Here is a 23,401-nt window from a genome sequence, read left to right as displayed (position 1 = left end):
GGTGGAGGAGTGCACTTGGAGCCAACCCCTGCGCCCAGGGAACCGCAGCCCATGTGTGGCTCTGGGGGAGCAGAGGGAGAGATGCCCCCGGAGCCCCCTCTCCTGCCTTGCACCCCGGGTTGTACATCTTTAAGGGGAAAGACGCGCGCTGGCGCCGGGCCTCTGCACACGTCACTTCTTCATTCTTTCCCTCCCCCCCCCCCAACTTGGCTCTTTTCTCCAACTTCCCGGCCAGCGCGGGGAGGGTAAGGGGGGGGGGTCTTAAAAATCCACCTCCGGCCCCAAAGTGTCCAGCACCAGCCCACCCCCCCTCCCTACTGGACTCGGGTGGGCGGTCCTGGGGGACCCGCGGTGACCCGGGTCGCGCGGCCAGTCGGTCCCCGTCCGGTGCCCGGGACCAGGCGGCTCGTAATTCGTACCAATAGCGATGATAGGGGTTCGCGGGGCGTGGGGGGGGAGCGGCTTTGCTTCCCCGCTCGCGCTCTTTTTTCCCTCGTTTCTTTGAAAGTTGGATGTTGAGAAGTGGGAGGTTCGGGTGGGAGGGGAGGGGAATTGGGGGGAGGGAGGGGGAGGCTGCCGGAGGGAGGAGAGACAGAGACACGGAGAGACAGAGACGGAGGAGGAGGAGAGAGGGAGGGGGGACAGGAAAGGAAGAGAGAGGGAGAGCGAGCGAGCGCGGGAGGAGGGAGGAGGGAGATCCAGGGAGGAGGCGGCGAGGAGCGCGCCGGCCGCGGCCGCGGGGGGGTTTGGAAAAATGACTCAGTAAGTTCAGCGCGCCCGCTCCGGCCGGCCCTGCGCCTCCCGCCGCGCCCGGGATGTACTCGTCCCCGCTCTGCCTGACCCAGGTACGCCCCGCGCCCCGCGCCCCGCGCCCCGCGCCCCCCGCGCCAGGGCCCCGCGCCGGGAAGCCCGAGGAGGCGGGACGGGAAGGGCGCGCGTCCCTCCCGCCGCCCCGCAGGGCGCCCCCGCCGAGGGCCGGGGGCCGGTGGGGGATGGGCCGGCCCGGGGACCCCCCCCCGCGAGAGCCGTCCCCGGGACCCCCGCCCCGCCCCCGGCGCCCCGGCCGCCCCCCTGCGCGCGCGCGGGGCTCGCCCCCACCCGGGAAGGTCCGGGGAGCGCCCCCCCAGCGGCGAGGGCGGGCCTCTGCGGGGACCCCCCACCCCGGCCTGCCTCCGGGCGCAATCGAGGGGTCCTGGCCGCCCCCCCCCGGGCACTGCCGAGGACGGGCTCCCTCGGACGAGCTCCCCAGACAGCGCCCCCCCACCCGGCCCCGGGACGCCGTCCCCCCGCGCTGGCCCACGTGTGCGGGGAGGGGGGGAGGGGGCGCGCGGAGTTGGAGGCGCCAGGGGCGGGGGAGGGGGCGCTGACACCGCGGCGCGGCCTCCGCCCCCCGACACCGAGCTGATATTTTCGCCGCATCGATCCTGGATCGTTGCGCCGCCGCCGCCGCCGGGAGGAGCCGGGAGGAGCCGGGAGGAGCCGGGAGGCCGGGCGTTCCGGGGTCTGGCCGGGCACTGCGGCGCTGCGGACGCCTCGCCGGCCCGGCACCTGCCCTGCCCCTGCCCCCTCCCGCAGCCTCTCACCCCTGGCCGCGCTCCCAGGCCGCCCCAGGCCGAGCCCTTGTGCAACGGGCCCGGGGTGCGTGGGGAGGGGGCGGCCGGCCCGGCCCGGCCTCCCCTAGTTCTCTCTGGGACACCCCCAGGTCTACTTCCAGCTCCCCCACACCCTCGTGTCTCTTTAGGCCAGGGGGGCTCTGGCCTCAGTTTCTCCTGAGGACTAAGGCAGGTTCTGGAGACAGGGCCGGGGTGGCCTCCAGCTTGCAAAGTGTACGACTCTGGGAGTCCTCTGAGTGGGGGGGGGGGGGGCTGCGTGTCCCGTGTCCCTCCTCCCTCCCTTGTGGGGAGCACGTGGATGCCTGGCTCGGGCCTCAGGGACCGCCAGCCTCTGTGGGGAGCGTCCCCAATCCAGGATCTTGGGGTCCCCGTCGTTGGTGGTGGACTCTTTCCTGCTGGGGTAGGGAGTAGGGAGTTCCTGGTTCCCCCCAGCAAATGGGTGGATGGGTGCCCCCCCCAGGGGGGGGTCTCAGAGCTTGTCTTACCCATAATCCCCTGAGTGACCTTGGGCCAGTCCCTGCCCCAGTGCAGGCCTCAGTTTCCCCTTCTGAACAACTTTGGAGGGGGGTCTCCCCCGGAAGCTGTCAGTGCTGCCCCTCCTCTGCCTCCCCGCTGTCCTGCAGCTCCCGGGAGCAACTGGGAGCTACTGGGGTTCTCCTCTGGGTTGCCGTGTGACCTTGGGCCTCCCAGCCTCTGGGCTTGCAGGGTGGCCTGGGTGGCTGTGGGTGCCCCCGCCCCCTCCGCCCTCCGTGCGCTTGCCAGCTCCCGCCAGCCACACAGGGGGGCTGAGCCAGGGAGGCTATTCCAGGGGAGGAGGTTGGAAGGCCGCCTTTTGTCACCGAGCCCTGGAATTCCCCCATCAGGACTCCTCGGGAGACAGGCCTTCATCCACGTTGCCGCGAGAGGCGGTGGCGGTGGCGGTGGCGGTGGCGGTGAGGAGCGGAGCCCTGGGGTGAGCGTGTGCTCACGGGGCCTGGCGGGGCTGTGCCCCTGCTGGACGTGGCCCTGCCGCCTCCCTGAGCCTGCCCCGGGCTGGGGACAGGGAGACAGAGACAGGGAGCCCCCCTCGCCGCCAGGCCAGAGTGCAGAGAGAGTGGCCCATGTGCAGGGGGGTCCCCTCCCTCCCCTATCTCCTGCGTCCCCCCCAGGATGGGAGTCCTGGGACCCCCTGTCAGGCAGCCTGAGGGCAACCCCAGAGCTCCTGGGAGAGCCACCCTGGCCTGGGGCCTCTGGCGGGGGTCCCCGGAGCACCCCGACTGACCCCCCCATGCAGGACCTCTGCTCCTGGCTGCCCGGCTCGGGTCCCTAAGCACGCCACCACCCCCCTTCTCTGTGACCGCCCCCAGCTCCATCTCCGTGTCTCTCCGTCTCTCCCCGTCTCTGCCTGCGTCTCTGTCTGTGTCTCCATCCGGCTCCGTGTGTCTCTCCCCGGGCCCCCAAGTCCATAGTCTCTCCAGTATGTCTCCTCGTCTCTGGGCCTCCGTCTCCCCCCTTTTCCCAACTAATTTTACAACCTGAGCCCATCCTAAAATAGCTCGCTTTTAGCTGATCCGACCCGGATCCTTGTCGGAGCCGGAGCCGAGGGGGGAGGCAGCGCCCCGGTGCCCGCTCCCGGTGCCCCCCCGGGCCTGCCCGCCAAGGGGGGGGGGCGGCGGCGGCCGCGGCCCTGGAGGATTCTGGGAGCCCCGTCCCTGTTTCAGTGGTGACTCAAGCGCTTTTTCACTTTTACTCTTAAGAGGAACTGTGTGGAGCAGCCGTTACTTCCATAAATCCTGGCGGCGGGAAGGCGGCCTCCCCGCGCTGGCCCTGCTCCGGGCCTCCCTCCCTGCCTCCCTCCGCCCGGCACCGCCACGTTAGTTATTCCGGGTTTGGGGCCAAATCCCTCTTGGCTGCAGTGCCCAGGATTCCCCGGGGCCGAGGCCGCGGCCGCGGCGGCCGCCAGGGCCCCTCCCTCATTCATTCATTCCTCCCTTCATTTCTGCCCAGGCTCCCCCTGGGCCTGGCGCCCCGGCACTGCCGATTCTCCAGGGGGGAGGCCGAGGCCAGAGGGCGCCCGGCCGCTGAGGCGCCTGGGGGGGGGGCAGTGAGCTCTAGGCCTGGCCTGGGCTGTGGGGCGGTCGGGGTGCCCCGGCACCCGAGGACTGGGAGACGCCGAGCCCAGAGAGGGCCAGGGCCTGCCCGGGCGGCACAGCACGGCCTGCGGGCGGTTGGGGACACTCCGCTTGGCGCTCCCCGGGTGATCCCCCACCCCACCCCGCCACCCCGCAGGGTCTGCTGGCCTCTGCCCGGCTCCTGCAAAAAGCACAACCTCCCTGTCGCTGTCTCTGCGTCTGTCTCTCCCTCCTCCCTTCTCTGCGGCGCGGAGGTGCCTCAGCGAGCGCGCCAGGGCCAGGCGCCTTGTAAATCACGAAGCTGGGATTCTGGCCGAGTCAGCGTTCCCTCTCCCTCTCCCTCTCCCTCTCCCTCTCTCTCTCTCCCTCTCTCTCCCTCTCTCTTCCTCTCTCCCTCTCTCCCTCTCTCCCTCTCTCCCTCTTTCTCCCTCTCTCTCCCTCTCTCCCTCTCTCTCCCTCTCTCTCCCTCTTTCCCTCTCTCTCCCTCTCTCTTCCTCCTCCTCCTCCCTCCTTCTCTCCTTCTCTCTCTCCCTCTATCTCTGTCTCTCTCCCCCCCTCCATCTGTCTCTCCCCACCTCTGTCTCTGTCTCTCTCCCCCCACCTCTCTCTCTTTCGCCACCTCTCTCCCCCTCCCCCACCTCTGTCTCTCTCCCCACCTCTGTCTCTGTCTCTCTCCCCCTCCCCATCTCTCTCTTCCTGCACCTCTGTTCCTGTCTCTCTCCCCCCACCTTTGTCTCTCCCCCCACTTCTCTCTCCTCCTCCCCCATCTCTCTCCCCCACCTCTGTCTCTCCCCCCACCTCTGTCTCTGTCTCTCTCTCCCCCACCTCTGCCTCTCCCCCCACCTCTGTCTCTGTCTCTTTCTCTCAGCCTGAACCCTCCTCCCTCCGTCCTCACATCACAGGGATGGGAACCGCTCAGCATGTCCGGGTCTTCCTGTCGCCCTCACACGTGGATGCACTGTTCACACCCCCCTGCACACACGTGTGCTGCCCACTCGCCCAGGGGTGTGCACGCAGACGGACTGCTCGCTGATGGCACCGGTGAAGACGCAGCCCAGCCCGGCCCGCCCCACAGGTGCTCCGACGGGGGTCACCGGGGCGCAGGCCTGGGGCCCCCAGAGCCCATGCAGACCGTGCTCAGGAGGGAGGTCTCGGCTTCGGGGCCACATGGCCCGTCCGTGTCCCCTTGTCCACACTGTGATGGTCAGCGGTCATCTCCAGCTGCGGATTCGGGAGGCGGGACCCCTGTGAGGTGCTCAGCGCAGGGCCTGGCATGCAGTAGGCGCTCACGGGTACCTGCCGCATGAAGGGATGGACGGCCCGGCTGAGAGCGGCCACTCTGTGAGCCTCAGTTCCCGCCCACGTGAGACCCTGGGGGAGACTGTTCTGCCGTCCTCAGAGGCTTCACCCCCAACACAGTGCCTGGTATACAGTGGGTGCCAAATAAAGGTGGCTGTGATTTGGGCTGTCGTTATACTTCTCGGGGGCGCTTTGGACCCTGTCACAGTTGGCTCAGTGGGAGCCAGGCCCTGGGCTGGGTGACAGGGTCAGCTGGGACCCCGGAGGGTTCTGTCCAGGGTCATTCCTCCCCGCGCGGCCTTCTCCGGGGTCCTGCTGAGTCTGGCCAACCCCATGGGGGTGCCGGCGTCCGCTGATGCGTGGGGCGTTTGGACGGGGTGACGTATGGATTGCTCCTGGGGGATCCGGGTGCTGGGAGCCCAGCTGGGGACGGGGATGATATATCCGTGTCCTGGAGGGGCCGCGGTCCGGGCGCTGGACAGGGCAAGGAGGCCCTGGGGAGGCAGACAGAGCCTACGGGGTGCAGGGTGGGCCTCTCTGGGGAGTCCTGGCAGTGGGGCTGAGGTGTCAGGAGGCCTGCGGTCACGGGGACGCGGGGTCGATCCCAGCGGGGCTCCTTCTGGCTGGGTGGCTTCCGTGCCCAGTGCCTCGGTCTCTCCCTGCGGAAAGCAGGTACGAGGTCGGCCCTGTGTTGTGGGGTTGATCACTCGAGACACGCGCAGCCCGTGGCCGGGTGGCCCCGCTCCCGGCCTCCCTCCGCGCCTGGCCGCCTGGCTCAGCCCCCGCCGTGTCCCTGGCACAGAAGGCACAGAGAGGGAAGGCAGGAGATCCAGGGTTCAGCCTCCCCGGTCACTGGGGCAGGAAGTTTCCACCCCCACTACTCTGCGTGCCCAGATTCCTCCCAGAGGCCCCCAAGACCCCACACAGACAGCCCCCGGCACCTCCCTGCCCTCCCCCACCCCCCTCCTCGTTCACTCTGTTTCAGCCACACCGACCTCTTCACTCTTCTCACAAACCTGCGCTACGGCGCTGCCTCTGGGCCTTGGCACATGCTGTCCTCACTCTCTGGAAAGCTCCTACCCTGGCCTGGCATTTTTTTAGATCTTTTTTTCAAATGTCCTCTCCCACGAAAGATCCCACCCCACCTCCACCGCCGCCGGGACCACTGTCAGCTAAGAAACAACCCCCTGGGCATTCCCCAAACACCTTGAAATTTTTTCAGGGCACTTTGTTCAGACTGACATTTTATTTTTTATTTATTTATATTTTTTTTTAAAGAAAGAATTTTTTTTTAATTTTTATTTATTTATGATAGTCACACACAGAGAGAGTGAGAGAGGCAGAGACACAGGCAGAGGGAGAAGCAGGCTCCATGCACCGGGAGCCCGATGTGGGATTCGATCCCGGGTCTCCAGGATCACGCCCTGGGCCAAAGGCAGGCGCTAAACCGCTGTGCCACCCAGGGATCCCTAGACTGACATTTTATTACGCATCGTGCCGGCTTAACGTCCATCCCTGCCCCAGGTCAGGATCCACGCGGGGACTGAGCCCGGGTCACTGCTGGATCCGTAGCACCATGCACGGGGCTGGCATACAGCAGGCACTCCATATATGTTTGTCAAACGATCACATGGATCTCGCCCTCATGACCTGGGGTCATGCCTACACTGTGCTGCTCTGAGCGTGAGGGGAGGGATGATCCGAGGTTGGGGACACCCCCTCTGGTGCCAGGTGGACCCGGCTTTGACCAGGAGCTCTGCCCTTCGCCCCTTAACGCTGGCCTTAACGTAGAGGAAAAGACGTCGGAACCAGGGCTTTGCAGGATGCATAAGAGTTCGGGATCCGCATTTAGGTGGTTCAGGCAGTGCCCAGTAACGCTTGGCGAGCCGCTGAGTGACTGAGGGAGAGAGACTCCTTCCTGGAAATCTTGTGGTTGGTGGACGGGAACGTCGTGGCCCCAGCCAGCCACCAGCCAGGGCTTAGACCCAGGTGTCCACCTCCCAGCTGCTGACCTCCTGGGCCAGGAAATCCCAGCGGGCCGAGCGGAGTTTCTGGGAAAGGCCTGGCCTTGCTTGGCCTGCCCCCGACATTGCCTCCCCGGTTACCAGGAACAGACAACCCCACCCCCCCGCCCCGGGACACACCCGACAGCTGCAGGATCCCATCCCACCGGGTGTACAGGGTGAGAAACCGAGGCCCAAAGCAGAGCCTCGGTTTGTTCTGGGGCCAGATGGAAGGTGAAAATGGAGGCCCTTTGCTGCCCAGCCTCATCCCCTTGTAGAGTCTGCTTGGCAAACGTGTGCTTCGGCCCCCAGTCTCAGTCTCGGGGTCGGGGGTTGGGGGGTAGCAGTAGAGCCGGACTCAGAAGCCCAGCCTGTGTGGTCCAGGCGAGGTCTGTGGGAATCCCTAAGGAGAGCACGGAAGGCTGCCCGAAGGAGAAGGAACGTGGGGACAGGGCTTTGAGGGATGTGTAGGAGTTCGGGAGGAATCTCTGCCTCTGGCCCGCCTGGACTGCCTCCTTTGCCTGTCAAGCCGGGCGGGTTGGGCAGGGGGAGGTGCCTGGGAAAGATGCCTCGGATGTTGCAGGTCCCGTGGGACAAAGAGTAACAGGCCTGCCTCTCACCTGACCTGACCCCCCGGGGAGGACGAGGGAGGATAGGGCAGCAGGTCCGTGACCCAGTTACAGACTGTTTGTCTTCCTTCCTCCCGGACCAGCTGGGGTCACTGGTGACGTGGGCTCCCGCCCCTGTCCGCCTCCCTGGCACCTCTCTGGAGAGTGGGCCCCCCGGGGGTGTGTAGGGCCCCCAGAAAGGGGAGGCACACGGGATCTGTCAGCCTGCCCCACCGGCCCGCATTCCAGCTGCCCCTTCCCAGCTCCCTCTTATCGCTACCCCAGTAAGCGCCGGTTTGGGTGGCAGCCACGGTTCTATGTCAACACCACTGCTTGGCCTCCTGCCACCCTGGCCTCCCCTCTGCTGGGGGCAGCGACCTGGGCCTCTATTGATTCCCTACCCCTGGTCCTCCTGCCGGGCAGCCTGGGCTCTGGTCCCAGCTCTGCTGAGCGGCAGTGTGACCCTGGGTGAGTCACTCCCTGACTCTGGGGCCGTCAGGTGGGCCTCAGGCGCAGAAGCCCTGCCAATGACCATGACCACGACCATGAGCACGAGGGACAGGGAGCGGGACCGGGATGCACGCCCCGCCCCTCCCCCTGCCTCAGCGGGTCAGCCGGGGTGGGGGTGGGGAGTGGGCCGCCGAAGAGAGCCCTGAGGTCCAGCCCCTGCCGCAGCTGTTCTGGTGACTCACGCTTTGGGGGACATCGGAGTGGGGAGCGGGCTGGCATGAGCCGAGCCCCATCCGCCCCACCCGGGCGAGGGCGGGAGGCTATTTTCAGAGCCTCAGTAATAGGTGAAATCTGAGGTCATCTCCCTCCCCCCCCAGCGCCCCACGGCCCGGCCAGGGGTGCACAGAGCAGGGTGGGCACATGCTGGGGGCTCCGGGGACAGTCCTGGCCTGGTGGTGGGCCCGAGCCGGGCCACGTCCAACCCGAAGGCAAACGGAGAGCCCCGAGCAGCCGCCTCCCTGGGACCCCAGGCTGTTCTGGGAAAGCGGCGGCGGCCTCCGCACGGGCCTTGGGGGCCTGGGCTGGGGTCCTCACGAGGCCCTGAGACCCTGGGGGACCCAGGGCGGGTGTCCGCTCCTCTCCGGGCCTCAGGTCCCCTCGCTCAATGGGTAGCTGCGGCCTGTGGAGGGGCTCACGTCCCTGGAAGCCCACAGCCCAGGCCACAGGCGGAGTCCGGGAGCCCCAGGGTTTCTCCTCTCTGCCTTCCTTTCTCCTGGACGCTGAGAAGCCAGGCCCCAGGGGTTCTGCAGACTCAGTTTCCCTTGATGAAACCTGGAGAGGGTGGGACCACCATCCCACCAGACAGAAGGGGTCAGGGGCCTCCCACGACCCAGCCAGCGCTGCTGTTGTTTTCACGGGGAACGGTCCATGCCCCCCATGAGTAGGGCGCCTCTTGGGGCCTCGGTTTCTTCATCCGTAAAACAGGTGTTGGTGTCTCCCAGCAACGCCGGTTAGGCAAGATGTGTGGGGGGTGTTGAAGTCACAGGTCTGGTCAGGCCTCGGTTTCTCCATCTGAATGGGTCTGTGGGGGGCAGGGTCATGGGGTGAACGGGCGCCCGGGGGCCCCTCTCTCCAGCTCTGAACCTCTGTGGCCCAGCTCCCCTTCTCTCACTCTCTCAGCCCCTACGGTGGGTCCATGCAGGAGCCCTCCCGCCCCGGGTGCCCTAGTGTCGCCCCATGGACCTCTGCCGGTCTGTCTCTACGAATGACCCCTAGACCTCATTGTTTTGTTTTGTTTTTTAATTTAAGGGGCCAGTAGAGGCAGCCCTGAGGACCCCCCCCCCCCCCCCCCCCCCCCCGCCGAATCCAGTGTCAGCTTTCTTTGCTGATGGTGACACTATCTAAGCCTGGTTTCTGCTGCAGTCGTCGAGCACCTGCTGTATGCTTGGCCCTGCTCTGGACATTGGAGCTCAGACTGCAGTTGAGGAGTTTGCAGACAACAGGCCTGGGGCCCAGCGCCCGCCACCACCTGTTTTTGTAAATAAAGTTTTATCGGCACTCAGCCATGCCCATGGCTTGCGCGTCACGTCTAGGGCTAACTGGGGGCCACCATGCAGAGTTGGGTAGTTGCAAGGGACTAGGATGCTCCCTGTCTCGTTCTTTAGGGCGCTTGCAGACTGGGGTTTGCAGACCCCCGTCCTGGTGGGCAGATAGTAGGTCCGTAACCTCCCCATTCTCCCGACCTCAGGTTTCCCCGACTGTACAGCGGGTCAGCTCCCATAGGACCTCTGGGGACCCTCTGCTTGCCCTGTCTGTGTGTTGGGGTTCAGGACGGTCCTCAGGCACTTCTGCTGGGTCCCCTCTGGCCTTGAGTTTTCCCCAGGAGGTGACCAGGTCAGCGGCGGCCCCCATGCGCCTGGCCCTCCCCGCGGGTCTTCCTGGAGCCCCCCTGCCTCAGTCTCCCGGGCGGGGCAGGGGGCCCACGGTCCCCTGGCGCCTCCTGACCTCTGGCCTCTCGTGCCCACAGGATGAGTTCCACCCGTTCATCGAGGCGCTGCTGCCTCACGTCCGCGCCTTCGCCTACACCTGGTTCAACCTGCAGGCGCGGAAGCGCAAATACTTCAAGAAGCATGAGAAGCGGATGTCGAAGGACGAGGAGCGCGCGGTGAAGGACGAGCTGCTGGGCGAGAAGGCCGAGGTGAAGCAGAAGTGGGCATCCCGGCTGCTGGCCAAGCTGCGCAAAGACATCCGGCCCGAGTGCCGCGAGGACTTCGTGCTGGCCATCACCGGCAAGAAGGCGCCGGGCTGCGTGCTCTCCAACCCCGACCAGAAGGGCAAGATGCGCCGCATCGACTGCCTGCGCCAGGCCGACAAGGTGTGGCGGCTGGACCTGGTCATGGTCATCCTCTTCAAGGGCATCCCGCTGGAGAGCACCGACGGTGAGCGCCTGGTCAAGGCGGCGCAGTGCGGCCACCCGGTGCTCTGCGTGCAGCCGCATCACATCGGCGTGGCGGTCAAGGAGCTCGACCTCTACCTGGCCTACTTCGTGCGCGAGCGAGGTGAGGGGGCGGCGGTGGGCGCCCAGGGGCGGGGGGCAGGTGTGTGCTGGCCCGTGGGGGAGGCCGCCCACTGGCGTCGTCCCCTGGGGAGGCCTGCGGACGGAGGGACGGCAGGTGCCGTGGGAGGTGGCGTGTCCAGGGCCACAGAGGGTGAGAGACAGGCCCATGAGATCTCGGGAGATGAGACCCTGTCCCAGAACGTCTAAGGGGCAGCATAAGGCCTTGTTGGGACAGTGGTGAGGACAGGACGGTGACCAACCGAGAGGCAGCCCTATGGCACCAGGGAAAGCTGACAGAGCGCCCGCGTTGCACGCTGTGGATGCTAGTTGATTGACTCTCAGACCTTCAGCAGAGGCCTGACAGGTCCCACGTTTGTGCTGAGGGGGAGGCTGCGTGCTGTGTGACTTTGGCTAGGTTTCCACCCTCCCTGGTCCCCTGTGTCCCCGGCTCTGGCTGTCCTAGAGGTTGTTTGCTGGCTGCCTGGTCAGACGCCCCACCTGGGGACCAGCAGGGTCCGGGGGACGGGGAGCCCTGGCCGCTTCCTGGAGGGAGTGCTATGGCAGACGTGAGCTCTGCGGGGCGACTGTGGGGGCGGGGGGTGTCCCAGAGGGTCAGCAGCCTGGGCAAAGATGTGGAGGCCGGATGTCAGCAGGGCTGGTGGCCAAGGGCAGGGCCTGGCTGGGAGGGCGGTGGGATCTGTCGCCCTGCTGCCCCTGGCTGTGTGGCCAGCCTGGGCCTCAGTTTCCCCCATCTGTCATGTGGCGGCCACCTGAGTCTGAAGCTGGAGTAGGCCACAGGGGATTGGCCGGATCACGCATGTGGCGTGTGAACCCTGGCCTGCCACGTGGCAGGTGTCAGCTGGGAAGGTCTTCATGCGGACACAGTCAAGTGTGCTCGTGGAACCCAAGGGTCACGCGTGCCCCAGGTCCCCGGAAGCGTGGAGTCTAGTTCACACCTGGGTAGCTCAGGCTGCAAACCAGCCCCAGCCACCCCGCAGGAGCACGACCCCACGGGAGCATGCGCCTGGGGTTGGGGAGGAGGTGGCACCACCAGAGACAGACGGAGGCGGCCGGGGTAGAGGCGGGGGCATGTAGCGGGGACAGATGGGGGGCCACTGCCCTTTGTGGGCTGTGTGACTTTGGACGCATCACTGCCCCGTGCCTGTCCCCTCTGGAAGGCGTGGAAACGACCGGGCTGCCCCGGCCAGGCCAGGCTGGAAGGATCAGACCAGCTTGCGGGGCTCCCAGTCCCTGGGGTGTGTGGGAGGGAGACGCAGGGCAGTTTCCCAGTCTCGACCTTGACTCCTTGACCTTGACCCCTCCTGCCCCGCCCCCACCCTGGGAGGCCCAGGATGCAGAGGGGTGGATGCCAGGGGGGTGACCGCCTGTCCCCAGCGGGGGGCGGGGGTGGCCTTGGGGGCCGAGGGCGCATTGCCATGCGGGGCCAGGCCTCTCCCACCACATCCATCCTCTGAGCCGGGCCCTGCCCCCACCTCCTCCGCGCTGAGCTGATAAAATTTTGAAGCGAGTTTTCTGCCTGTGTCAGCACAATCTGCAGGCGCCTCCCCTCCCCCAGCCGCCCCCTCCCCCCTGGGCTCAGCAGGCAGGCCCGGCCTCCAGGCTTCCCCAGACACCTTCGTGTCCGGCTGCCCTGCCTTCCCTGCCAGGCCGATGGGCGATGGGCCTCGGGGCTGGGGCAGCTCCGAGCGGTCTGGCCATGCTCCCAGCGCCCCTCATGCCCTGCTCCAGCTGCCCCCCCCCCCCACCCAGCCGCAGCTGCAGCCCCCCGGAGTGAGGCTAAGGCTCCGTCCAAGGCCCGCTCAGTGCTTGCCCGCTGGGCCACCCCAGACAAGTCACCTAACCTCTCTGTGCCTCCTTTCCTTGTCCTTAAGGCGGGAAGCTCAGGATAGCTACCTGGTTGGGTCCTCGTGGTGAGTGCTCCGCAGACAGCCCCTACAGGGGGGCGTGGGGGGGCCGGCTGGCGGGGAGGGCTCCGCGGGCCGCTGTTCTTATCACCCCCCCACTCCATACCTTCCTCATCGTGCTTAGTTACCATTTACCAATTCCACGCCTTTGCCTTGCTGCGCCCCCGGGAGCACACCGAAAGCTCCTGCGCATGCTTCAGCACCCCAGCTCCTAAGTCCCCTTTCTCTCTGCCGGGCATTTTTCCTGAGCGCCTAGCAGTTCTTTCTGGTTCTCTCAGCGGCCCTACAAGGGCGGGGTCACTGTCGTACTCCTCCCGCCGCAGATGAGGAAACAGGCCCAGTGCAGGGCCCTGGCTGCCCAAGGCCCCACTGCTGGGGAGGGTGGGGGGCAGAGGGGGATGTGGGTGCAGGCAGCTGCTGTGGAGGACGGCCCCCAGCCCTCCGCCCCGAACGGTGGGAGAGGATGGAGGTAAATCGTGCGCTCCAAAGCCGCTACCTGGGCAGCGTGTTTGGCACGTTGGGGTTGGGGCCAGGTTCTAGGCTCCCGAGGCCCTGGGGCCACCCTCCAGGACCCCCCAACCTCGTTCCAGGCCCAGTGAAGTCTCTGTTCTTGGTGAGGCAGGTGTCTGTTCGACAGTGGAGAGAGCTGGCAGCCTCCTGACCACAGCACGGCGCCCCCTTCACCCAGCCCTGCCAGGAGCCATGGACTGGATGGGGAGGCAGGGGACAGGCCTCTGGGAGAGGGTGCAGGTGGATGTTGGGGTGGGGCCCCCCTGCAGCTGCAAGGGCACCACCTCCGACCTGGCAGCCCCAGCCCGTGCGTCTCTGCTGGACAGGGGTGCCCCCGCCCTCCATCCTCAGGTTTATTTGAGTGGGGGGGGGGGTGAGCTCTGAGAAGGTGCCCTCACCACTGCAGCTGCACTGCGGCCCGGTCAGAGCCGGGGGTGCCTCCTGGGACTAAATCTGGTGCTTCTGGGCGTCCCTCTGGGACCAGAGGGCCCTGATTCCAGGGGCAGCACTCGGTGTTGCCCTGGGGGCCACCTAGGGCACAGCTGGGGGGACCGTGAGGAGGGGGCAACACGAGCTCTACTTTGGGGCTATGGGGGGGCTGTCTGCTGAACGGCTGTGTTGGGTGGGGTGCAACTGAGGGGGGGACCCGGAAACCGCCAGGTCACAGTTCAGTGAATAAGAACAAGGGCAGGAAAAGAAAGCAGGGGCAGGGTGTGGGGCACTCCAGACCCAGGAGTTGGCGGGGGGGGGGGGGGGGGGGGGGCGCCCAGGGATGCGCCTGAAGGAAGTTTGGGAGCCACAGAGGGATTTGTGTGAGTGCATGGCTGGGGCGGGGGGGGGGGGGCACAGCCAGTGCAAAGGCCCAGAGGCCAGCGTCCCGGAGCCTGAGGAGCAGGGCAGGAAGGCCCCGGGGACCGTGGCGGGGAGGCCAGGCCGGCTGCGCCGCGTGGCTTCCGGGGAGGCCTGAGCGGGGAGCCCGCCACTCCTCCACCTGCCCGGCACTTGGGAGGGAGCCTGCAGGAACCGGGGCCCAGAGAGGGAAGCCGCCGGCCCAGCCCTGAAGCCCGGCCAGGCCTCCCCGCCCCCTCTGGCGGCCCGAGAAACCCGAGGCGCGGGCGGGCGCCGTGCCAGGGCCGGGCGGGGGAGGGGTGCCAGGCCCGCCCGCCCCGGCAGCTGCCAGCCCGCCCCGAGCCGCCAGCCCAGATGGTGCCCATCTGCTGACGCTGCCGCGGGCCGGCCTCCCGTTCCCGCCTTGTGCGGTGCCAACCTCCCGGGGTGGCGCTGCGGGCCGGGGCCGGGCTTGGGAGGCTTGCAGCTGCTGGAGGGGCTCCCCGGGCGCCCCTGGAGGGTCCCCACCCCCCCACGGGAGCGGGAAGCGACGGGTATTAGTAACGGCGAACACGTGTCATGTGGGCCCAACACCGGGTGCCTGCTCCTGGGCTCACCCCATGTTCTCGCTCGTGGACCCCTCTCCACCACCCCGAAAGGGGGGGACTGCTACCTTGTCCCCGGGCTCGGGTAAGGAAAGGGCACAGAGAGCGCCAGCCGCCGGCCCAGGGCCACACAGCCCGGGAGAGGCGGAGCAGAGTTAGAAGCCGCAGGATCCTGAGTCTTCTGAAGCCGGAAAAGGCGGAAAACTGGAAAGCGCTTTGGAGGTTATCCCCTCCTGGTTTGTGCAGCCGATAAAAAGAGGAGGCGCTGGGTACAGGGTGAATAAATGAATGAGTAGCGGTGAGCCGCGTTGAAGAGCCCAGTGTGACCAAGCCTGGGGGCCAGGGTCACCATAAAGCACACCCTGGGTTCGGGTGCAGGAGAAGGGGCCTCAGTGTGGAGCAAGGGGGCCCGGGTCAGCTGTGTGACCGAGGGCAGAGCCCTGCCCTCTCTGGTCTGCGGGGTAAGCGGGCAGAGCTGAGGGCAGGAAGGTAGGAGCTTGTGGGGCACAGAGAGGAGCAAGTGGGCTCATGACTGAGGGTCCCCCTTCCTCCAACCCCGTTAATCTCCATCCCAGCACTGGGCCCTTGGGAGACAAGGGGTGGGCAGGAGGGTGTGAGGTCACCCGTTTATCTGCGTGACGGACAGAGTGTGTCCGTGAGATGCATTCCCCTGTGAAGCCTTGGTTTTCCCATCTGTAAATGGGGAGCGTGAGAACTGTGTCCACCGCACTGAGGACCGGAGTCAGCGATCCCCAGAACGCATACAGGAAGCGCTAAATAAATACCCAGTCCCTTCCTGGATGCTCTCCCCAGCCGGAGGCGACAGTGGGAGGGCGCCTCAGTGGCGCTCTGAGACCTCGGGCCTTCTTCCCGCCCAGTGAACCCACAGGGACACCTGTGACCCGGGAAGGGCTCGTCCACTGGCAGCCGGCCGGCCGCCCTCTCCAGGTGTCTGGGCGGCGGAGGGGTGAGGGGCTGCTGGCGGCCGGAGCGCCCCCAGGGCCGGGCAGCCAGGTGTACGCCGTCTGTCTGTGCAGGAAGGTGGCTGCACGGCTGTGAGGCCCAGACGCCAGCTGACGGTGTATTTATAGCCATGGCAGGCCTCCAGGCTCACGGTCAGCGGCAAAGACAGCGACAGGTGAGGGTTGTGCTCACGGAGCAGAGGCCAGGAGCCGGGGGCGGGGGCGCTGGCCGTGTTTTGGGGAGAGTTGGGGCACAATCTGTGGCCAGACCACCCTGGCTCAAATCTCACGGCTCCTGAGATTCGTGGCCTTTGGTAAGTGACGTCACTGCCTGCATTCGGTTTCCTTCCGTCTCACGTGGGCAGGGTGAGAACACCTGTGCGCACCTCGCCGCGCCCCGTAGGGTGAAAGTAGGGAACACGTGGGGAGTGTAGAATGCGGGGTACAGGGTAAGCCAGCACTCGAAAGCCATTTGTCATCCCAGGAAGGAAGGGGCCCTGCCACCTGCCCCGCGTGGACAGACCCCGAGGACACCGGGCTCAGGGAGGGGACCCAGACCCAGAAGGACGCCTCCCGCAGGACCCCACTCCCAGGAGGTCCCCAGAGGAGGCCCATCCACAGAGACAGAGAGGAGGTGGTGGGAGCCAGGGGTGGGGGGTGCAGGGGGTAAGTGGTTCCTGGGGACGGGGTCTCCGTGTGGGGAGATGGAAGGTTCTGGAGACTGTGGTCGGGGAGGGGGCGCGGCGGGGTGAGGGTGCTCGGTGCCCTGAGCTGCAGGGGGTTACGGCGGTGAATCTACGTCGTGTGTATCTTGCTCCCACTGATGCGATTGTTGCCGTCCGCGTTGATCGTACCGTGTTCTGTAGGTATCGGTGCGGGTGAATAATTCGTAGAGATATCGGCTCTGGGGACGCAGTGAGAGAGCGTCACCCTCAAGGCGCCGGGGGCTCCGGTCGGCTGTGCCCTCTGGCCCGCTGGGCGCTCTTGGGCAGCGCAGCGCCCATCTCTGTGCTGCTGTGTCTGCAGAAGGAGCAGAGGGCGCGGCCAGCGAGTCCGCCAGTAGGTGCTGCGCTGCGGCCCTCCGCACCCCTGCGGCCGTGATGCCGCCATGGCAGGGGTGCGGGGGCTCCGGGGGCCGCCCGAGGGTGAGGGAGGGCAGGGCCGGGCCGGGCTCTCCCAGGAGCCGGCAGGAGGGGAGGCAGCCTGCTGCACCTGTGGCGGCCACCCCGGCGTGGGGGGGGCTGCACTTGCCACCTTGGCCCTCTGCCCAGGGAGCCGAGGGGACGCCGAGGGCAGCTAGGGACATCTCTGGCACCCCCCGCCCCCCTGCCAGCTGCCAGGCCAGCCCCTCTTCCTCCAGCTGGGTGTGGGCAGGAAGTCACAGATGGTCAGATGTGGCGAAGGGTGAGGGAGGGGGCACACGGGGACACTGCATGTCTGGTCCAGACGGGGAGACCGAGGCCCAGGGAGGGGTGGGGCGTTGTCCCGGGCCCCCGCCCCGGGAGGGCCCTGCCTCTGGTCCCTTCTGCACCATCTTGGCCTCCGGGCCGGCTTGCAGGGGTGTTGGGAGGCGCAGGTGGACGGGGACCCTGGTGCCTCAGGGAAGATGACACGCGTGTGGTGGGCAGGCTCCAAGCCTGGGGCGGGGAGTGGGGGATGATTCTAGAGCGCCGAAGCTGAGGAGGCTCCCAACTCCTGCAGGAGGCCGGTTCTGGATCTCCCCAGGCCTGAGTTCGGGAACCCTCACCGTCCTCACCGTCCACGCGGCTCTGCAGTTCTCCCAGGCGGGGGGCGCCGGGGTGGCTCCGAGGCTACGGCCTCTGATGCTCCATCACAGCCCAGGGTCCTGAGTTCAAGCCCCGCGATGGGCTCCGTGTGGGTCTCCCCGGCGGGCTTGGGTGCGATACCCGGCGAGCCACATAGACAGTTGAACGTTGCCGTCTTTCAGGTGTCCGCACTCTGAAGCGCGTACGTACGTACCCAGGGGAAGTTGGGTTAATTAACAACGTGGTGCTTCACCCGGGACGTCCGCAGTCTCGTCCTTTTGACGCGTCATCGGCCTGAACGGGTTATTGGGGTGTTTTACGTTATTTTATTTGTTCTCAGTCTCTGACGTCAGTGTGTATTTTACACTCACAACCCCCCCCGATTCTGAGCAGCCACGTTGCGGGGCGCAGAGCCACACGGGGACCCGGGCAGCTCCGCGCTGGAGCATGTGAAGTCCAGGTGATTTCAAGGCCCGTCTTAGGTCGGCCCCCGGCTGGATCACAGAGAACGTGAAGAGGGCGTCCTAGAATTCCCCACTTGGCTTCTTGGAAATCCAGGGAGTAGGTTCTAGAAGGCCTCACCTTGGCGCTTTTGAATGTAGAAAGGCAGGTCTCTCCCCTTTGGCACCGCTGACCTCGGGGCTCGGCCAATGTCTGGTTGGCATCCAGGGCGCTGAGGAGGGCAGAGCAGCATCCCCGGCCTGCACCCCCCTGGGATGCAGGAGCACCCCAATTGTGCGGCCACAGATGTGCCCAGACATGGCCCTAGTGTCCCCTGAGGGCAGAAGCCCCATGCTGAGCCCCCCGAGCCCCCTGGGGAGACTGTGTTCTGACCCCTCGGGCATCTACCCTGGTGTCTACTGTGACCCCCACCCACTTAACTGTGACCACCAGAAGTGTCTCCAGACGTCGACAGGTGTCCCCGGGGACGGAGTCACCCCGGCTGAGAGCCGCTGTGCTCGGGGCAGCCTTCGAATTCTTTGAGGTTGGCCGATTTAAGGATCCAGGTAACGGCTCTAGGGCCTTGCTCTGGAACCTGGATGGGCAAGCCGGTCCCTCGATCTAGAATTCCTCGAGGGTACTCTGGAGCACCCGGGAGTCGAACCAAGAATTTCCCCAGCTGGGTCGCCGAGGGTCTCGACGCAGCGTCCAGGATGCTTTACGAAAACGTGTCACCCTGGGTTTTTGCTCCACTGAGGGCCGAGCTCCAGGGACCCGCAGGTTGGGTTCCAGAACATGCAGGTCCTCGCCTTCTTCGAGGAGGGTTTCTTTTCAGCAGCTGGGGACAGATCTGACATATCCCACACAGGTTCTCAGGAGGCAGGGGCTGCCTTCTTGGGGGTGGGGGGCGGGCAGCTGGCTGGACTGGGACCCCAGTTTTGGCGTGAGATGTCTGGGGGCATTTCATGGGGGTTACATGACTGCAAGAACCTGCAACCCGGTAGTCCTGGGAACAAGAATCGAGACTTTGTTGGATCTGACGCTTACTGGATGTGGGGACGCAGAACCCCAGGGGTGGGGGGCGGTTCCAGAGGCTGCTGTGGGGCCCAGGGACACCAGGAGGGGTGTTTAGTAGGTCCTCAGTTGAAGGCAATGGCTTTCCTGGAGACTCTGACACCTGGAGGGAGGCAGAGTGCACACGAGTTTGTCTGGGCGTTGGCATGCATGTACGGGGGTGCGCTTGCGGGCATCCCGGGGACGCCCCCAGCTGGACCCTCAGTAGATGTCAGGTCCTATTAGCACCATTTCATTTTATCCTCACGTCAGCGAGGTAGAGATGGGCGTGACCTGCATGTCAGAGTCGAGGAAATGGAGGCCCCGAGAGGAGAAGCCACTGGCCCGAGGCCAGGTAGCTAAGAGGCAGCATCAGGACTGGAACCCAGGCCCACAGGGGTCCCCTGGGAAGGGGCAGTTGGAGATGTGTCAGGGACCTCCCCAGAGTGGCCCAGGACCACCATCCCACCTCCTTGGGCCTACAGGACGTCGGTGCTAGCCGGTTGGCACCAGGTTTGGCTGGATCAAGGGGCCTCTTGGGGGGCTGCACCCCAGCTGGGGGTTGGGCCAGCCTCACACTCTCAGTTCAGGGGACCCAGGGGAGCAGGAGGTGCTGCCGAGAGGCCGGGCGTGTCTCTCCGTGTCTCTCTGTCCGTCTCTGTGTCTCTGCCTCCCTCCCAGCGCCTGTCTCTGCCTCTGCTCGCCCCTCACTGTCCCTGCCTTTGCCAGCCTCCTCCCTGCCTCCCACCCAGACCAGCCCGTGGGCTGCCCGGAGGTGGCAGCAGCAGCTGAATGGGCCCCTTGTTCCCGACCACACCCGCCCCTTGGGGTAACCCCGGGACAAGCCCTGGCCGCCTGCTGCCTTAAAGGGCCAGTGCCCACAGAGAAGGGGAAGGAGGGGGCCGCCTCCCCTCCCGAGCCACACCCCTGCCAAAGATGGGGAACGGACTGGGGTGGGGGGCTGCCATCCCCAGACACCCCCAAGCTCCCTGGGGGGCAGACGGAGGGTCCGGGGCTGGGGAGACCCGCTGGGGACGGAGATGGTGCACGCGGGGTAGGGCTTGGATTGGGCCTTGGACAAATCTGGGCTCTCCGTGCCTCGGTTGGTTTCCTGGTCTGTCTCTCGGGCTCCCGAGTCCACCCCGGGGCTCGGTGTCCCGACAGTATCTGGGCCAGAGGCCGGTATACAGTCGGCACTCTTCCCGGCTGGGGGGAGGGGGTCACCCTCACGCATTCCCCTCTGTCCCTGCGGCTTCAGGGTGGCACAGGGCAGTGGCCACGCGAGCCGCCCAGGGGCAAGCGGTTGATAGAATTAAAAGGCTCTTCGAAAAAAAAAAAAAAAAAGGCTCTTCGAGCAGGCCCCGCGGAGTTGAGTGCTGCTGCATTTATTGAGCGCCAGCTGTACACTAGGCGCGGCGAGAAAGCTGCTGCCGCAGCCCCGCTGTGCAGAGGGGTGGGGACGTTGGGGCTCCGCTGAGGCTCCGCTGAGGCCGCACCGTCCACGTCTGTGCTGCGCTCTGGGCTGGGCCGCGCCGGGCTGCTCGCTCGCCCTCTCTGGGGCTCAGTCTCACCTTCCGAGCAATGGGAGCGGCCCGTCCACCCGCGGACCAGAAGCCCGCCGCCTCCCCGCCGAGGATGCCCTGTGCGCGCCCCCCGCCGGAGCCGACCCCGAGGCTCGAGGCCGGGGCTGCACCCGGTGGCCACTCTGGGTGGCCCGGCGCTCCTGCGCCCCAGGCCGGCCCCGCAGACGGCCCGGGACAGGTTGCTGCCGGATGGACAAGCCTGTTCCCTGCTTCCTTATGTAACCAGGTTATGCAAGGGCGGCTGGGCTGCTTACATAAGGAGAGGCCGGGCCAGCGCCCAGCTGGGGAGGGGGAAGCTCTTAAAGGGGCCGGCGGCCCCCCGGGTCCTCCCCCCGCCCCCCCGCCCCCACCCACACCGGGGAACTGGATCCACGGGCGGATTCTGTGCGGGTCAGTGCCTCCTCGGTGTCGTTACTATTACTGTCGTTGACGTTGTTGACGATCAACTGTGTTGTTGGCCGCAGGTCAGCCGCTGGGGTGCAGCGATCCCTGGCTTGGGCCTGCTCGGCTTCTGACCCTAGCCTCAGTTTCCCCATCTGTAAAATATGCTCACCCCGTGGGGTTGCCGGGGTGGTGGTGGGGGGAAGTGTGTGAGCACCGGCGAGTGGTCTGGGGCGGCGTAGAGCGCACCCACCCGGCACCCACCCAGCTAGAACCATGGTGTAGTCAGTGGATGACTCAGGAATAGAGATGGGGGCTACAGGGGGCACTGTTTGAGCTGGGACCTGAGGGTTGAGGAGCCGGCTGTGCAAACGAATGGCAGGAGAGCATTGCAGGTGGGAGGAACAGCCTGTGCAAAGGCCCTGGGGCAGCCCTGGGCCTGGTGGTTTGGAGGAGCAGCAGGGAGGCTCGTGCAGCTGCAGCGGAGTGGGTGAAGGCGAGAGAGGGAGGAGGGGACGGGGCAGGTGTGCAGGGCCTTGGGGGCCCTGCTGGAAGCACTTGGGCCTTGACCCTGGGGAGATGGGGGCCCTGGAGGGCTCACAGGCGCCCTCTGGCCACCGTGTGGAGCACAGACACCGGCAGGAAGGGGGCTGGAGGGAGTCAATGGGCCCAGGCCACCATGGGGGTTCAGGAGAGGGACGGGGGACCCTCTCCCGGTCGGTTCCCTTGTCGGTGTGGAGCCTGCAGGCTGACCGCCCGGATTGTGTGCCCCTCCTGACACTGGCCTCCTGTGTCCCCACCCCCCTGCCGCAGGGCACCTGCCTGGGCATAGATAGGCAGGGGAGGGGTGCTGAAGTCAGGGCAGGGCACCCCAGACCTGCCCAGAGACACCCTCTGGGAATGGGGTGCTGCTGTCAGGCTAGCTGGGTGCAACCCGGGAGGCCCTGGGGCCTGGGGGGTCCCCGCAGGCTGCTGCACGGCAGCGTCTTGCCCATTTTATCCCCAATCTCACCAGGGGAGCTTTATAGGCCAGCGCCTGCCCTGCTCTGTGCCTTGTTTCCTCGTCTGTGAAATGGGAGCGATAATCCGTGAGTGTCCAGCGGGTTCCAGGAGCACCTAGCACGCAGTAGGCGCCTTCTCAGGGATGGGCCGCAAGGAGGTCGGAGGCCGGCACGGGAGGGAGCCCGCCGGCACGGCGGTGTGCAGGGGGAAGCACACATGCTCACCTGGACGGGCCCCGGGCGGGGAGCCCACCTGCCACCTCGGAGGCCCGGCTTTGTTCCGGGAAAATGGGAGCGCGGACACGGAAGGCACCAGGTGCCTGCACAGGTTCCAGCACAAGGTACAGAGGCTGGTGTCCTGCTGCCCATCTGGGGGCAAGGCCGGGGGGGTGGGCGGTCACCTCACGCCATGGCTCTGATGCCCCAGGAACACGAAGATGCCTCTGGAACAGGGGTCCTGACTCCGGGCCACTCGCCGTGCCTCAGTTTCCAGATCTGTGAAATGGGCACACTGCTGGGGCCAGTAGGAATTACTGGATGCCTGGGGAAGAGGCTGCAGGGGTTCACCTGGCCAGCCTGAGGTTCTGGGCACGTCCTCCTGGGATGTTGGGGAGACTCGTGGGGGATGCACAGCAACCCCCCCTGCACACCCAGGTCCCTTCGGGTGCTAACTGGAGAGGTGAGAGCAGAGTGCAGGTGGCTCTGGGGTCAGCTCGGGGTTCTTGGGTGACGGAGGGGGTGCAGCTGTAGCTGAGCCCCCGGACCCAGGCCCCGCAGCCCCTGCCGTACAAACACGCAATATGTGGAAGTGGTGGTTATTACTTTTGTGCACTCTTCTCACCCCCCACGAGCCCCTTCGGTGCCTGGCAAACTCCTACTCACACATCAAAGCCCCAGCTCCAATATCCGCTCCCCCAGGAAGCTGTCCTGGGCCCCCAGGACAGACTCCAGTTAATTCCTCGGGCTTCTCTACCCTCTGAGACATTCAGGACCTGGAGCCATCGGGGGGACCTACTCGAGAGAGGATTTCTGCTGATCCTCGAGGGCCCAAGGGGACCGAGGTGGGCAGTGTTGGGGTGACGTTCCACACTCTGCCCCGGGCCTGCTCTCAGAGCAGGTGACCCCCTGCGTCACCAGTGACTGGAGTCTGTATCGTCCTCGGCCAGGTCTTTCCCTTGGAATATTCCCCGATTTCCCCCCCATTCCTCCAGTTCCTTGCACAAGCGTTTATTGTGCACCTGTTGCGTGCCAGGCCCCATCAGGATCATGCCAGCCAGTCGCTCAACAAGCACGTATATATTGGGCGCCTACTGCGTGTGGCCCCCAGTGGGATCGTCATCACCTGCCTACAAGCATCCATCGAGTGCCGGCTACATGTGAGCATTTATTGAGCACTGACTGTGTGCAGGCTCCCCGAAGAGAGGTTCTCAGGAAGGCCAGGGCAGCAGCAAAGTCTCCCGCGGCCTCCTCCTCCGGCGCCGAGGCGGTGGGTTTAGAGTAACTGGGCTCCGACGTGCTGGCCCACTCGCTGGCGGTGGGACCCGGGCCCCCGCCCGCCCGCGGCCCTCGCTTTGCCCCCCCTGCAAAACGGGCTGCCCAGCACCTGAAGGGTGTGCACGTTGACACCTGCTCGGTGCAGAAAGGGAGACAAGCGTGAGGGGGGCCTGGGGCCCCTGTGTCCCCGCAAGCAGGGCTGGGGGGGGGA

The 23,401-nt window shown here is 66.4% G+C and overlaps 1 protein-coding gene across 7 annotated transcripts in view; it reads left to right on the top strand.

The window, feature by feature from the left end:
• NFIC (nuclear factor I C) overlaps positions 1-23,401 on the top strand; it is a 65,039-nt gene that overhangs the window by 5,703 nt on the left and 35,935 nt on the right. For 2 of the 7 annotated variants that reach the window (XM_072721812.1, XM_072721811.1), the window contains exon 2: positions 10,111-10,642. In XM_072721812.1, coding sequence (XP_072577913.1) covers positions 10,111-10,642 — 532 coding nt within the window. Of the gene's footprint in view, positions 1-590; positions 846-8,622; positions 9,621-10,110; positions 10,643-23,401 lie in introns of those variants that run through there. The other 5 variants (XM_026019417.2, XM_026019418.2, XM_026019414.2 and 2 more) reach the window with 5 other exon arrangements.

The sequence above is a fragment of the Vulpes vulpes genome, chromosome 9 (assembly GCF_048418805.1).
Source record: "Vulpes vulpes isolate BD-2025 chromosome 9, VulVul3, whole genome shotgun sequence".
NCBI classification, from domain to species: Eukaryota; Metazoa; Chordata; class Mammalia; order Carnivora; family Canidae; genus Vulpes; species Vulpes vulpes.
Note: the sequence above shows the minus strand (reverse complement) of the source record. Positions and strands in the feature narration are given on the sequence as shown.